General features: G+C 44.3%; 1 protein-coding gene across 28 annotated transcripts in view; it reads right to left on the bottom strand.

Moving 5' to 3' along the window:
• The window catches only part of WDR20 (WD repeat domain 20), an 89427-nt gene that overhangs the window by 24433 nt on the left and 48067 nt on the right, over positions 1-16927 (bottom strand). For 10 of the 28 annotated variants that reach the window (XR_012416143.1, XM_065547511.2, XM_045397646.2 and 7 more), the window contains exon 2: positions 4994-5176. The exons of 6 other annotated variants lie outside the window; for them this stretch is intronic. Coding sequence is in view for 10 of the 22 variants with exons in the window: in XM_045397640.3 (XP_045253575.1) it covers positions 4994-5176 (183 nt within the window). In the remaining 12 variants the exon portion in view is untranslated. Of the gene's footprint in view, positions 1-716; positions 736-2257; positions 2351-4993; positions 5177-6006; positions 6042-6599; positions 6652-16927 lie in introns of those variants that run through there. 12 more of the 28 variants (XR_010587852.1, XM_045397643.3, XM_065547509.2 and 9 more) reach the window with 5 other exon arrangements.

The following is a 16927-nucleotide window of genomic DNA, read 5'->3' as shown; positions in this document are numbered from 1 at the left end:
GCAAGAAAGGACTGGGCATTCAACTTTCTTCGGGTCTTGAACAGATGCACCAGCAAGGACCTCCAGTGTGACAGGGGACAGTCCCAGGGAGCGGGAAGAGGGCAGGGCCTGCCCATGCTCACTGGGCTGACCTGATCAGCGGCCAGATGTGGAGGTGGAAGGCGTGAGCCCTATGGTGTCCCCTCATTGAAAACAATCATAGACTGAAAGTCAACAGTGAGCATCACGGTTTAGAGGTGATGCTTTCCTACCTTCTTTGTACTTCTCTATTTCCCAATTTTTCTATCAACAAGCACTTTAAATGCACACAATTTTTAATTGATGGGGAAAATCACCTTTTAAAATATACTTGTTCCCAGATGGGAATTTTTCATCTATGTTCATCTCAGGTGGATTTCTGAAATTTATAATTCCATTCCATTCATCTGTCCATCCCAACATTTATTATATTTTCATGTACCAGGCACCAGAAAGGAGGCAAAGGCCAGAGTAACTGATGCTGGGGATTTGCTGTGTGCAGGTGTGTGCACATGTGGTAACACGTGGGTCTGAGAGGTGTTCTGGTGAGGAAGACTGAAAGGCCACATTGCTGTCATTGTGACCAGCGGGCCAACCCTCGGCCTCACACATGTTGAGTCTCTGCCTGGGTCGCCATGCTCCTACCATCTTGTCCTAGAAAATTAATTATTTATCTTTCAAAACTGTTGGTATCTCACCTCCCACGGAAGCCTTTCCTTCCAACACCACTCCTCCCGGCAAAGGAAGCCTCTGAGTTTCTCTCAACCTCCACGTTGCTGAGCACGCACCAAGGCTGGCTCTTCAGGCCCTTCACAAACACCCTGCCTGAACTCACTCATGAGCCTCATCACAGACCTCTCAGGTGGGTGCTGTTCCCACCCATTTTCCAACCCAGGCGGAGAGGTGAGACCCTCATCATCCTGCAAGCAGAAAGTGGCAGAGCTGGTGTCTGAGCCCTCAGCATTCTGGGCTGTGAAGTTGTAAATGTCGTAGTAATTAACCGTGTGTTAAGTGCCCCTTTGAAAACAGTAGCTGAGATGGCCAGAATCTTGGAGTATAATCAGGCCTCAGTCCCAGGCCTTCTTTGTTCTTGTCATCATCTCTCCGAAGACTCTTTCATCTAATCTCAAGGATGTGATTACTATTTCTATGCTGACAAATGCCAAATTGTGACCCCTAGTTTAGTGCTCCAGATCCATACATCCCACTATCTACAGGTCTCTCAAACTTAGCAAGTACAGACCAGAACCTCTGATCTTCCCCTCCATTCCCTGACAACTGCTCCTTTCCCAGTCTTATCCAACACAGCAAGAGACACCCAGAAACCTGATGTATTAATACATCTCTCCAATTCAGTCTCCAAAAAGCAGCCAGGGTACCTTTCAAAAACACCAATCTGCCTGCCTTGTGCACCTGCTCCCTTCTAAGGAATCCCATACTTCAGGCTAAGAAACAAATCTGGATCAGGCCCTAAGTGATGTGGCCCTCCACTCTCACGCCCTTACTTCATGCCACCTTCCCCAGGTAAACTGTCCTTCTTTCAGTTTCCTTGGTCTCAAGGGCCCTCATCAGCTATTCCTTTTGCAGGAATGCTCCATCTCCAGATCCTTACCTGGTTGGCCTTCTTCTCACATGAGGCTCAGCTTAAAACACACCACTTCCTGCGAGATGTCCTCTGACTCCCAGTTTAAAGTAGACCTCTGTGTTGGCCAGGCGTGGTGGCTCATGCCTATAATTCCAGCACTTTGGGAAGCTGAGGTGGGTGGATCACTTGAAGCCAGGAGTTCCAGACCAGCCTGGCCAACATGGTGAAATCCCGTCTCTACTAAAAATACAAAAATTAGTCAGGCGTGGTAGCCTGTAATCCCAGCTACTTGGGTGGGTGAGGCACAAGAATAGCTTGAACCCAGGAGGTGAAGGCTGCAGTGAGCCAAGACTGCGCCACTGCACTCCAGCCTGGGTGACAGAGTAAGACTCTGTCTCATAAATAAATACAGTAGACCCCTGTGATTCTCTCCCTTTCTCAGGCCTGCTCTCTTGCCTCTGACATCACAGAGTGTCACCATCTGTGGTCACCAGTGTGTCTGGGTGGTGCTATCACCTCTCTTCCCTCCTGAGGGGCCATAGGAAGGCAGGTTTTGCTGCTGCCGCAGACCCAGTGCTGGGCATGTGGCAGGAAGTCAGGTCCTGAATGAATTAAACAATGGCCACAACTCCAGTTCAAGCCCTCAGCTCTCACCTGGACAGTTACTAGAGCCTCCTCACTGGTCTTGCTACCTTCATCCTGTCTGTCTTCATTCCAATCCACCTTCCACAAGTGCTGACAAGAGTTCTAAAAACACAGTTGATCCTGTCACTCCCTTGATTAAAAGGCCAAAGGCTCCCCAACATCCTCCAGTGTCAGCTCCAAATTTCTTCACGTGACATGAAAGGGCTTTTATAGTACAAGCTGCTTCCAATTGATCTTTCCAGCTTCGAACCCTGCCACTCCAAGTCCCACACTGTGATGTGGCCAAGCTGTTCCTGGACGTTCTTTCACATGCCCAGTTGTTCCTCCAGCTCTGAAGGCCTTCCTTACCCTCCTCTAACGACTATGTACCCTTTAAGACCCAGATCAAATGTCACTTTCTGAAAGCATTTCTTGGAACTCCCCCAGTGAACTTAACATTTTTAAAAACCTTATGTTATGTGATGCATACTGAAGAATTCCTGCGGCAGCTACCCCTTGGTATTTTGTTCATATCGCTATGCTGACACATGCCCAGTACTCTCTCTCCATCCTTACTAAACTGTGAGCTCCCAGAAGGGCAAGAGCTGATCTGGCAACCATGCATGGTAGGGCCTGTAACCAATAAGAGTTTCTGGATTAATTCTGGTTCCAACTCTGTCATCAACTTGCGACCTGATCTGGACAATTCACTTACGTGCTCTTTGACTATATCCTCATCTGTAAAATGGGTATAACTGCCCACCCTCCCCATAGAGGCCACAGGTAAAAGTGCCTTGAAACCTGTAAATCTCACACCATAGCAAAGCACGACACGATGACTACTCCACCACCATTCCTGGCACTCTCTAAGGAACAAACCTCCAGTGACTCTTGCTCTTAGACATTCTGACCAAAATCTGATAAAAATGTATCCACACGGCCAGAGAATTTCCTTACTATGAAGGGCAATCAATTTCAGCCTCAAGCTGTAAATGCCAAGCTGGCATTAAACCACACACAGTCCTAGCATTCTAAATAGCAATTTTTCAAATAAAATGTAAAATGAGTATGAGAAAACTCATGCTTAAATCATGAAGAATGAGGAGCTGCCTTCCAGCCTGCAACTCCCAGTCACCAGGGCAGCGATAGTTCTGGCTGACGCAGCCTGGGTGCTCCCAGAGCCCTGAAACTCTGGGGACGTGTGGTCTCCAACTCCCTGCCCTCCCCCTGCCACGACACACAAAACTTTCTTGTTCTCTAAGCGGCATTCTGTACCATCCTCGGCCAGGGCTGCCTCCGGGTCTTGTTTACTAACAGCCCTGTACATGGCTCCAATCCCTGCCCCCTCAATCACACTCTCCCTTACCTAAACAATAAAAACCCACAATGATTCCAAATTCACAATTTCTGCTAACAGTGCACAGGAGGCCAATTTTGTGTGCTGCTCCCGCAACCCAGCACCAAAAAAATAATCATCCAGCTACTCAGAAATCACTTCCTCAGATGATACTAACAAAACATCTAGGTAAATAAAATATTTTCTGCTTCACTTTTTTTTAATGCAAAATGGGATTAAATACTTTTCCTCTACAGTGTGTCAGTCCAGATGGCAAGTTTTATTTCCAGTCAACTGAGAGGAAACTAGAAGAGACGGCATGGTTCCTAAGATCTTATCAAACCCACTGGCGAGGTCAGACAGGAGCACCCTGGGTGGACGCTGATTTGCATGGATAGCAAGCACCACGACTGCAGAAGAATCCAAATTTTAACTGCCATTTATTTGTCAATTTGAACTTTCTTCCCCAAACAAAATTATTTCTTAAAAACCATATTCTATAATGTGTTTTTGTTCCAAGTTAATGATGTTCAAACCATGCAACAATGCAAAAGGGAGGGGGTCCTACATAGCCTGACCCTTGCACCTCAGCGGCAAGGTCCCAAGTAGAGACTGGAACCCAGGGTTTCTAACTCAGCAAGCCTACCTTATCTTTCCCACTTGGTAGAAAAGTCATACTGAAACAGAGGAGGAAGAACATTAAATATGAAATAGCAATACTTGAGGCTGAAAGATGCTCCAACAGCTTTAAAAAATATAATCTACTTGGCAATTTCTATATGCCACATTTAACAGCCCTGACATGTTCCTGAACAGACAGCTCAGATATCTCAGGCTCTTTCCAGAATGAAATTGAAGATACTAGAAACCCCAGTACATACTACAACACTGGCAAAAGCTATGTCATGTGACCAAACTTTAAGTGCCAGAATTTCTAACTATGTCAAAGGTGAGTTTACAGCAACTATTTTCAAGAGCAAGTGAAGTACTCCTTAGCCAAATAACTGTCAAACACACATACAGAAGCTTTAGCTACAATTTAAGCAGCCTAAGGAAATGTCATCAAGTTCTTTGATCTGCATGAAATGTTCTGGTGATGTAAACCAACTTTGGAATTCTATATTTTCTTATTTAAATTATAAATACCGAGTTACAGTACTGTCCCTATCTCCATTATAGAAGAGTTTTAAAACAACTGTTATAGACACCTGAGCATGCTCCATAAAAATGCACAAAACAGTTACCCCAAGGAAGAACAGGTAAGGTCAACAAATTTATCCACCACATTTAAACTTGGGCATACTAGGTAGGAGGGCTGGGCGAATAAAAAATGGGCTTAGCCTGAAGTGCAAAATAAGGCCCACTAACCTCGGTGAGAATGTATCAACTCTTAAAGGGATTCTTAACAGCTAAGACGGGGTGCTACTTACTTCCTCATTAAAAAGTTTGCTAGTTTCTTTTTTGATTGGGTCTATAAGCTGGACTTGGCCTGCGGAAAAGCCCACTAGGAGAGAGACACTTTCTGCTGTGGCTGTTAGGTGGTTGAAGTCATGACAAGTAGGCTGTGTTCCTTTGTATATCCTTTTATCTATTGGTTTACTCAAGTCAGCAGCCTGGAGGAGAAAGAGAAAAATACATACAGTAAACAGCACATTGAGATGAGAAATCTAAGTTATGCTATTTTATACTCCATTATGATGTTTAATCTTAAAAACGAAGTTATTTAAAATATTTTTTCAGTGTGACAACATTCATCTAACATTTTATAAAAGCACTTTCACATACCTTAGCCAATTCTATATTATTAGACTATCTATAATATGTTTATAACTGTTACTTTCACAACTTATTCTCCTTCAAGTACATGTAACAAAGACTCCTGGACTTCAGCAGGAAATATCCTTGAGATACTAAATTCAGTATTTTCAAAATGCATTTCAAGCAGTGTCTAACAGAGTGACCACATAACAAGCTCAGCTTTCAATGTATCTACAGCACCTAAATGCCCACTGGCCAGTTACCTGCAGCCCAGTGGTTCTCAAAGTGTAGTCCCCAAACCAGAAGCAGCAGCAGCAGCACGTGGGAACTTAGAAATGCAAAAATCTCAAACCTCACCCCAGACTAAATGAATCAGAAACTATGGGAGTAGGGCCAGCAAGCCTTAGTTTAAAGAGCCTTCCAGGTGATTCTGATGCCCACTCAAGTCTAAGACCCACTGCTGGAGCCCACTCTGTACAGGTGGCTCCCTTCCTGGGTCAAAATCCCTCTTCTGGATTAGGTTTCAGGGAACATTCACTTATTGAGGCCATAAGCAAAGAGCTTTACATGCATTGTCCTTAATCCTAACAGTAATGCTCCAGAGTGGACAATATCTTACCCATTTTACAGATGAGAAAACAAGTTTAGGGAAGTTAAATAACTTGACCAACGTCACCATACCTACCTAGTAAGTGGCAGGACTGGATTTGGAACCCAGATCTGTTTGGCCATTAAGGGGATGGGGAGAGAGAGTCAAGAGCAAATGATTTCTCACTTGGGTGAACAGTGATTTTTCAATGTGCCCTCCCCACTTTCAAGAAGGATTCTTTTCTTCATGAGAAATGTCCTGTGGCATCCCAATATGCTGGGCTTTTACTGGTGAAATAAGGGAAACCCACCCCCTCCCACTCTTATCTGGAAATCTCCGGTGGAGACAACTAACCCTGAAGCAGAACTCGGCCCTCAAGACACCCAGTTCACCCTGTGTGGCCCTCTGGGGCTCCCGGCTCTAGTTCTCTACTGACCGCCCCTCAGGTTCTGAAGATTTCTTTCTTCCAAAGAGGCCTGTGACATTGAACCAAGTATTCTAATGTTTGACTTTCCAATAACAAATATAAATACTGAATAGAAAGAGGACCTCAAAATTACAGGCGTCTTTGAGCAAACTCAAAACCTTGCACATGTGGAAGTCTGGACCTGAGCGGTAACAAGTAGCTCTGGGAGCCCCAGGGCAAAGGAATGAGGGTGCATGCCATGCGGACACTCTCCCAGCCTCACCTCAGTTAAAACGGAGATGAGAATCTCTGTTCTACCAACCTCATGGGATTGTCTGGAGGATGAAATAAGAGAATATATACATGAAAGAGCCTTGAAAAGTGTAATACAAAGCACGATACAAAACAAAAGGGAGTCCTGACTTTGGAGCGAGGAGAAAAGGGGCCAGCGGAGGGGAGCCGCTGCTGTGCAGCAAGGCGGGCTGAAGGCAGCTCTGCCGAGTGCTGCGAGAGTGAGCAGCGGGGCCCAGGACGATGGCCACGGACAGGCCGTCTGAGGAAGGCAGCTTCTGAGCAGGCTCGGATGGCAGGAAAAGAGAAACCTGGCCTGAGAGAACACCACACGCCATCCATCTCAGAACGAGGAAGACACCCACCAAAAAAAAAAAACAAAAAACCAACAAATATAAAATAAGATATAACTGGCAGCTAGAGAACAAAAATCCAATTTGAAATACAAACAATTAAGTTACACATAATTACGGTATCAGTATATTCAACTCTTGAGACTTATTTTTTTTTTTTTTAGTTTGCTTAGGAAAAATAAATCAGCTAGGTGTGGCGGTGCACGCCTGTGGTCCTAGTTATTCAGGAGGCTGAGGTGGGAAGACTGCTTGAGCCCAGGAGTTCAAGGTGACAGTTAACTAGGATTGCACCACTGCACTCCAGGCTAGATGACACAGCAAGACAAAACGACAACTACCACTTAGGGAACTTTCCCCTAAAAGAATATACCTAAAATTATGCACTGAAATACACAGATCAAGTCAAAGGCCAGACAGAAATTAACAAAGAAAACAGTCTAATATAAATTAAAGAATAGGTAATGTTTCTCAGAAACAACAGAGGAAGTAAAAGCACCTATTTTTCTAAGTACTGCCACCAGTTTAGGGTTAGACTCAGGGACCCCCTCACAACTACATTGGCTTCAGTTATTGGTATGTTTTTACATCCCTGCCTCCCAATATGGAATTTTACTGAAAAGATGGAAGCATTTTAAATGAGAAGATATTATGTTTACTCTTAAATCAGGTAAAATGGGCCAGGCATGGTGGCTCATGCCTGTAATCCCAGCACTTTGGGAAGTTGAGGAGGGAGGATCACCTGAGGTCAGGAGTTCAAGACCAGCCTGACCAATATGATGAAACCCCATCTCTACTAAAAATACAAAAATTAGCCAGGTGTGGTGGCAGGCGCCTGTAATCCCAGCTACTCAGAAGGCTGAGACAGGAGAATCGCTTGACCCTGGGGGGCGGATGTTGCAGTGAGCCGAGATCACACCACTGCACTCCAGCCTGGGTAACAGAGCAAGACTCCATCTCAAAAAAAAAAAAGTAAAAAATCAGGTAAATATTCTAAAAATACCCTGTTTATTCTACTAATTTGCTTAACAAACTTTCTTCCTAGGTCACTGCTCTTGAAGTGTACCAGTTCAGGACTAGTTTATTAGTCTGCAGTCAAATGCACTGCCTGTAGTACAGAAATTGAGAATAAGAGTTTAGAAACTTTTATGGCAACTGACAAATTTTACATCTGTTGAATCTAATGATAAAAAGTCAGAGTTTGTATTCTGCATGTTTCTTTCAGTTTCTTTTCCTATTAATTCTTTTTATTTTTACAAAAGTATCAATCCACATAGACTAAAATTTTTTTAAAGTTGGTCTGTCAACACTAGTGTGAGTGGCACTGTCCAGAAGACACAAAAGTTGACCTGGCTGGCCCCAAGGAACACTTAGAATCTCTCTCACCTAAGGTCACTCCTCCCTCCCCAATCCCTCTCCAGCGGCACTGACCAAACTGGAACAGCAGAAGTCCAGCCAGGCAATATGTCACCTTTACCAAGTAAGAACTACCAAGAAATCTGAAGTGACTGCTAGGTTATGTGCCCATAAAAAAAAATTGTATTTCTGAAAAATCTATGGACTCCACTCTTGGGCCTGAGCTTTTTGGAGCCCCACCTCAGATAGAGAAAGGCCAGGTCTCCCAGTGCCTGCCTTCATGTCCAAGCACATCCATCTCCCACTCACCGGTCCTCTTTCCATTCATCGCTGAGTTCTAACTCAATTTCCATTGATATGTGACCATCGTATTTCCTCCTCCTCTGGGAGGCGGGGGATGGGGTGTCGGGGCCAACATGCACTCTGAGCTCACACACCTTTTTAGGAGCAGAAGTAACCACCCGAGCCAGCTATTCCTCTTCCCATGGGGTCATCAACCCCTGGCAGATGGCTTCCCAGGCAGGGGCGGTCTGGTAGAGAGAGAAAGATCCCAGACCAGGCAAGCCTAAGTTCAAATCCTGCCTTCCCCCTTGGTAGCCAAGCGGCCTTGGGCAAAGTGCAAGTTTCCTCTCACTAAGCCTAGGAGATGAAAGGCCCCTCTCCTGCACGGCAATGGTGAGGCCTGCAGACAACAGAAAGCACAGAGCACACAGAAGTATTTGGGTAGCTACCATTATTCATTCATTCCAGCTACATCTTATCTCTAATCAAAATGTCTCCTAATGTCTTTTTCCTTTTAATTTTTTTATTTTTTTTATTTTTTATTTTTTTGAGATAGAGTCTTGCTGTGTTGCCAAGGCTGGAGTGCATTGGCATGACTTCAGCTCACCGCAACCTCCACTTTCAGGGTTCAAGCAATTCTTGTGCCTCAACCTCCTCAGCAGCTGGGATTACAGGCATGCACCAACATGCCCAGCTAATTTTTGTATTTTCAGTAGAGACAGGGTTTCACCATGTTGCCCATGCTGGTCTCGGTCTCCTGACCTCAAGTGATCCGCCCGCCTCAGCCTCCCAAAGTGCTGGGATTACAGGTGTGAGCCACTGGGCCTGGCCTGTGGCCTCCTAATTTCTATCAAGTCAAAGTAGGAAAAAGTACGTAGCACCCCTGCCCTCCAGGGTTCACCCCCATCCTCCCCAACAGCAATATCACCTTCTGTCTAGTCAATACTTTCTTTTTTTTTTTTTTAAAGACAGAATTCCATTCTTGTTGCCCAGGCTGGAGTGCAATGGTGTGATCTCGACTCACTGTAACCTCTGCCTCCGGGTTCAAGTGTCTCCTGCCGTGGCCTCCTGAGTAGCTGGGATTAAAGGAGCCTGCCACCACACCTGGCTAATTTTTTGTTTTGTTGTTGTTGTTGTTTGGTATTTTTAGTAGAGACGGGGTTTCACCATGTTGGCCAGGCTGGTCTCAAACTCCTGACCTCAGGTGATCCAACTGCCTTGGCCTCCCAAAGTGCTGGGATTACAAGCGTGAGCCACCGCGTTTGGCCTAGTCAACACTTTCTATGTGCCAGGCCTGCACCAGGAACTTTACACTCATCATCCAATCCAGTCCTAGTCACCCCTCAAAGCTGGTACTAATGTTTCCACATTACACTGATGAGGGACCTGGAAGGAAGTTCCGGGTCACGAGGTTGTGCTCTTATCAGCTCTACACAATCTTGCCTCTCCACCCTTCACTGGCCCTCCACACAACTCATGAGCACTGGCCTGAGCATACATCCCCTCTTTCTTGGCTTCATTAAGTCACCCTCTTGGTAGGGACAGTCTCCTCTGCCTGCCTCCCCAGGAATCTTGACCGTCAGTTCAAGTCCCACCACCCACAGCAAGGATTTTCCCAACAATTCTCAAGTACTTAATTCGTTCCACAACATTTAATATTTAATCACTTACATGACTTCAGAATTGTTTTATGTCTGTTATAATCAATTCAAATAACAAAAACTCTTTTAAGGAGAACTTTATTAAACAGTTACCACTGTATAGTTCCATAAAATTAGTTTTTTTCAGCTTTCTGATAGACTCTACAGACTTTGGGATTTCAAAAAATGGTTTGCATCCTAACTATTACCAATTAACTAAGTTCTTCAACATAAGTTTTTTTCCACTCAGATTCTGACAGATAAATATGAATTTATAGAAGAACCGATTTATTAAACATTCTTATCCATTTTAAGAATCGGGTATTTGGTCTCCAGCCCCAGCTGAGTATCCAGCCTGCCACAGATGCTAAGTATTTGTAGCATATATTAAACCACAACTGTTTCTTTTTTCTATGGAAAGTTTAAATTTTATCATTATGCTCACGAGTATGCATAAGGAGTTACTGATTACAAATAATTTGACAGTCTCATCATACTTACTAAGTTCTCAACTTAATAGAAAAATTTTAAGTGACAGTTTTAAAATTCCTGCTAAAGAAACAACTAGTTATCAAAGCCTTGATCAGTAAGTAGACATTTTTAAATGTAATACTTCTCTTTTCCTTCGACTTTTTCTTTTTCTTCATTACTATCATTATTATTGAGACAAGGTCTCACTCTATTACGCTAGGGTGCAATGGTGAGATCTCGGTTCACTGCGACCTCTGCCTCCTGGGTTCAAGTGATTCTCCTGCCTCAGCCTCCCGAGTAGCTGGGATTACAGGTACGTGCCACCACGCCCAGCTAATTTTTGTATTTTTTGTAGAGACAGGGTTTCACCATGTTAACCAGGCTGGTCTCGAACTGACATCAAGTGATCTGCCTGCCTTGGCCTCCCAAAGTGGTGGGATTACAGGCGTGAGCCATCACACCTGGCCTTCCTTAGACTTTTCATTCTTAAAATATCTGGAATTTTTTTTTTTTTTTTTTTTGGTAAACATGGTCTTGCTCTGTTGCCCAGACTGGAGTACAGCGATGCAAATACCGCTCACTGCAGCCTCAACCTCCTGGGCTCAATTGATCCTCCTGCCTCAGCCTCTCAAGTAGCTGGGACACAGGTGTGTGCCACCATGCCTAACTAATTTTTCTGGAATACTACTACTGAAATTCAGAGTCAGCTGGGTTAGTTCAGCAAGGCACTAATGAGCCTATAGGTCCTTGAGGAATTTCTGTCCAGTACCACAAAGGGTCTGCAAAAGAAACCCTCCAGTTCCAGTTCATGCCTTCACCACAGCCCTGCCTGCTCACTCTTCCCTTGGGAATGCTGCTGAGTGGACAGAAATGTGGAGGAAGGACTTGAACCTGCGAGGGGCTATTCCGCCAAAGGCAAAGAGCTTGCAGCCTGGTTCCCACCAACTTAGTGGGCCTCAGTAGGGCTTTGGGAAGCCTGTGGCATCACGGGCAACAGCCACATCACATCACATGGGCCTCGTAAAGTTTTACTTGATAAAACTCTTGAGTGCCCAGAAGCATCTGAGGTGGTATGAAAAATATCTCAGAGCTCTTTTGAAAAATGTGTGTCAAATTATAATCTTAGATATAATTTTAAATGAATCAGGTGGAGACAGTGTAGGTAATAAAGGTAGTTTTATTTTCCCTAAATTTCACATCCCCACCTGAGAATCACCTAAGAGAGAACTGGTCTTGCAGAGTCTTGCCAGAAAAGTAAAAGATCCTTTTACTGGCATAGCTAATAGCTACCAAATGCCTAATGCAGGCAGACCAGAAACTCACCTGGCCTACACCCAAAGCACTCTCTACCTCTCTACCTCCTCAGTCCACTCCTCCCATCCTTAAGCCCCACCCCAACCAGCCTTATACTTGGCGCTCTGTTGGGTCCCCAGCCTGGCACCCCTGCCCAAAGGACAGCTTCAGGGCCCTCATCCAGCCTGGGTTTCCCCAGCCTAGCTCAGCCTCTCTAGCTCTGAGCCAGTCTCCTTCCACCCATTTCTAATCCCATGCAATCTGCCTACACTTTGCAGATGCATCTTCGGGAAGCCTTAGGTCACTCCCCGACTCCACCATTGCCACAGCTCTGCAGGGCCTACAGCTTAGCACTCACAGGCTGCCCAATGTGGCCTTATCACCCCCGTCCCTCCACACACATTACCCCAAAGAACCCTGGCTGCTGCCTGTGCTTCTGACACCTTGCCTTTCCTGTCATTCCTTCTTTCACCCAGAAAACATCCCCTACCCTCATATTCACAAAAGCAGAGATGTCATGTCCCCCGGGCCCCCCTAGCCTATGTGACATTCTTCCAGTCCCCTTCACTGATGCCTAGCACTATGTGCCACACTTATTAGCTGCAATATGTTAACTATATTCCATATATTGTGAAAGTCCAGCTCCTTTTAAAAACAAGAAAGAAGCCAGGAGGCTGCTGAGTCACTGACAGCCTGAATGAATTAATCTAAACTAGCTGGAGCAGTCTGAGCAGCATCAAAGGTTGCCATAAGCCATTTTGAAAATCAGAAGAGAACGACTGTAGTGCTACCATTCCTCTTGACCACATCTCAGACAACCAAAACAGGGACCAAAAGTGACCAAGAAATTACTTCCAACAGCCACAAAGGATCACCCACTAGAAAAGAAGTGGAACAACTAGGGGCCTATCTTAAAACTTCAGATCCAAAATAAACCACATAGGAAAGACTGTTCCACGGGTTTTTTTGGTGCAACTTTTTTTTTTTTTTTTTTGAGACGGAGTCTCACTTTGTTGCCCAGGCTGGAGTGCAGTGGCGCCATCATGGCTCACCGCAAGTTCCGCCTCCAGGGTTGACGCCATTCTCCTGCCTCGGCCTCCCAAGTAGCTGGGACTACAGGCACCTGCCACCACACCTGGCTAATTTTTGTATTTTTAGTAGAGAGGGGGTTTCACCGTGTTAGCCAGGATGGTCTCAATCTCCTGACCTCGTGATCCGCCTGCCTCGGCCTCCCAAAGTGCTGGGATTACAGGTGTGAGCCACCGTGCCCGGCCCTTGGTGGAACTTTTAACCTAGTCAGGCTTGGAGCTGCTAGTGCCTGTTAGGGATTGATTAGTCCACACTCCAGGGCCTGGGGCTGGACCACATCTGCTTGTCATCCTGGTGAAACCTGGGTGGGGGGTCGGGGGGAGACACTGAAGATGAAGAGAGACCTTGGCCACTCAGAGCTGATACTCACCTTTTGAACAAAGTTCAACTATTTAACCAAAATTTTCTTCAACATAATGGGAAACAACTGGGTGGATCTAATGGCAAAAATACCACACAGTGATTTTCAAACATCTTCAACTGCCCACACTTCAGTGTAGGTGAACAGTTTAATGTTCAAGTAACAATCAGCTGCAGAGTACCACACAGATGCCAATTCCACAGTCCCACCGCTGCCCTTGAAGGGGCAACAAAACCAGGTTTATCTTATGGAAACACCCACACAATCCATGCTCCTCCTGATCTCTTCAATTCAATAGTTACAACCAAAATATCTGAACAGTTGGCATTAACAATATGTAAAGAGCCTAACACTTGTTTAAAATATATGTATGTCAGAAACGTAAGAAGTCAGTTAGGCCTGGGTCACCTATGCCCACAGATAAAACAAACTGTACAGTTTCAAGTGTTTCATTTCAAAAAGGACAAGAATTTATCTGTTATTCACCTCCCTGTCTCCAACATCTAATAGAGGGCCTGGCACACACAAGGTTATCATTGAATATCTGTCACAGAAAGGAAACAATTCTGAAAATGGAGGGAAAGAATAGTAAAGTGATAGAAACCAAGAGACCTACAGCCAAATGTATATAAAAGCAAACATACAATCTTTTTTTTTTTTTTTTTTTTTTTTTGAGACGGAATCTCGTTCTGTCACCCAGGCTGGAGTGCAGTGGCACAATCTTGATAATTATTTTGCTGACCAAAATGCTAACAATAAATGTCTTCTTGGGTGTCCATCCATGAAAGCAAATAGTCTCCATCAGTAAATACTAGTACATCACTACACTTTACAAAGCACCTCCATGCATCAGTTTTTTGAAACCTCGCTACAAACCTATGCAGTAGGTACAACTATCACCCCCATTTTATAAACAAGAAAACAGAATCAGCCACCCAGAGGAACCTACTGGTAGAGTCTGGCCATCAAAATTCCAGCCCATGCACCTTCTACTGCACCGCCTTCTACTGCTGGGGTGTTGCAGCAGATATGTGAGGTGGCACCTAGTTCTACAGTTCTATCACTGTGTGACTCCATGTTCCTAGGCTTGTTGAAGTGGGACTCAAATATTCCATCCTCTCTCAGCGTGGCCCAGATTCCAGATCTACTTCTTCTTTTCAATCATTTGCCTCACAGCATTATTTTATTAAAGTGAAATAATATAAGTCCCAGGAGAATCCCTGGCACTTAAAAGGCACTCAGAAAACATTAGTTTCCTTCTGAATACATAAGGACTTGCTACTTATCATACAGGCTTTGAAAATTCTCATCATTCATTAATACCTTCAAAGAAATAGACATAAGGAAAACAGAAATGTTTCTTTCTGACCTAAATTTCCTGGAGAAGGACACCAGCAGTGGAAGCCCACTTTCAGCAGGTTTTCCTTCCAATATAATCTTCCGAAACAAAACAGTAGCTTCTCTTTCTTAGTTTCCATTCCTCCCCTTCATTCTCAAACATACTAGTACAGCCCACACTCGCTTGGCATTCCAAACCAATCCCCTTCACTAAAGACCAACCGTTGGTGTGTTGTCTCTAGTGCGCTTCTGATGGGCTCTGACCTGGAATGAGCCCTGGCCACCCACGTTCAAGGGGCTGTGTTTAGCCACAGCAAGGCTTTGGGAGGTGGCACAGAGAACTAGACAGAGGGGAGGCAGGCAGGACAACGAGTCAAACGTCAGCAAATAGCAAGATGTAAGATGTGTGGAACATCACCTTCATGTCATCCCAAAATGAAAAGAGACACACAGTTACAAAGTATGTAACGTGTGTTAAGTAAAAATTTCACAAGGACAATCTCTGGAATTGCTTGCTGCTCATCAGACAGCTTCTCCCAGGGGCCAGCAAAAGCCCCTCCTTTGGAGCTCTGCATTGGGTGGGGAGAGGGTGGCCACCAGCGGAAAGCAGGAACAAGCACAGGGCAGACATTCTGTGGCAGCATCTTCCCTGGCCTAGCACCCTCAGTCAAGCATCTGCTAAAATAACAAGCTTTTGTTGTTCTCACATGTCACTTTTTCCTAAGGCAGCCTATCATTTAGAAACTGCCAGCTATTAAAATCTACTTCTCTTCCTTCACAGTAGCTTCTTAAAGATGAACTTAAAAACGGCTACACTGCAACATCTTTACCAGCTCTTCATTCTCTGATGCTGTACTCCACGTACGGTTAGATCTCCTATCGTGAGGCAAGTCACCACAAATGGCTGTTGTGAAGCTTCCTTAGGCTAATGAAATACTGATTTCTTCATTAAAGAAAAGCTATGAATAAACATCAAGCTAAATTCAATTTGCACACATCCTAACACTAGATCTCATCACATTAAAATGCTGACATATTCAAATGACCTATTTTTATTGAACCCTTCTGTTAAATATGCATAGGAATACGCATTCCCATTCCAAAGGGAATACCAGTATCTCACACTAACGAAAAGGCAAGATGCATTCATTTCTGCAAAAGATGATTTCAAATTCTTAGAACAAAAATTTTTAAACAGTGATAGGAGGGAGAATTCTATGCCTTTCTGAAAGTGTTGAGACAACACTGGTAAATTAAAGAGCATTACAGAGCAGAGAGTGATTCCTATGTGCTACCTAACTACTATACTGTTGTTGTTCTAACCTTTGGACCATCCACGGGCTCATTATATTCAGCAGAGCACATAAGTGATTTTAAATTTCCAATTCAAGTTGCTGAGTAACATAAGCAATAATCGGTAGAAGAGCTCCCATCCTAAGTGAAAAAGGCCCTAAGTCCCCAGTTGTGCAGAGGGTCTACAAACTTCCATTTCTTCATCCTACAGAGAAACTGAGGTCCAGGAAGAGGTGGTGATCTGCCCAAAATTCACAATGCTTACGACTTGACCTTTGACCATATCTAGCTGTTACTCCCTTTTCAATCACCCAACTTCAGCTAGAATAAGCTACTGAATCTGTAATGTATAAAATTTCAATAAACGACACATGTACCAGTAATTTTACATCAAACGACAGCATTTTGGACATAGTGCACTGTTGTGTTTCAAATAGGAAGCAAAAGAGTTAGAGTGAGAGAACATTTATCTTAAACATTAATGAAGATCAGCTACAAAAACAAGTGGCCAAAATGCTTGACTTGGCTTCTGTAATTCAAATAATCTCTGATCCAACCAGGCATCAGCTGAAGAATACAGCCTCAAATCAGTTCGGGTAACAGAGAGCTGATCTAAATACTAGTGTGAGGAAAAGCTTTGATCTCGCCTTCATCGGAAGTTCAACAGCATTCGTTCATCACTGCAACTACTCACTTGGCATTTGTGCTGTTAGTCATTCATCATATATGTCTAATATCCTCAAATAACCTAAAAATATGTTTAGGCCATAACTTTCTTTTTTTTTTTCTTTTTTCTTTTTCTTTCAGATGGAGTCTCACTCTGTCGCCCAGGCTGGAGTGCAGTGGC

This window comes from Macaca fascicularis, chromosome 7 (assembly GCF_037993035.2).
Source record: "Macaca fascicularis isolate 582-1 chromosome 7, T2T-MFA8v1.1".
In the NCBI taxonomy this organism is placed as follows: domain Eukaryota; kingdom Metazoa; phylum Chordata; class Mammalia; order Primates; family Cercopithecidae; genus Macaca; species Macaca fascicularis.
This window is presented reverse-complemented; position numbering and strand designations above follow the sequence as displayed.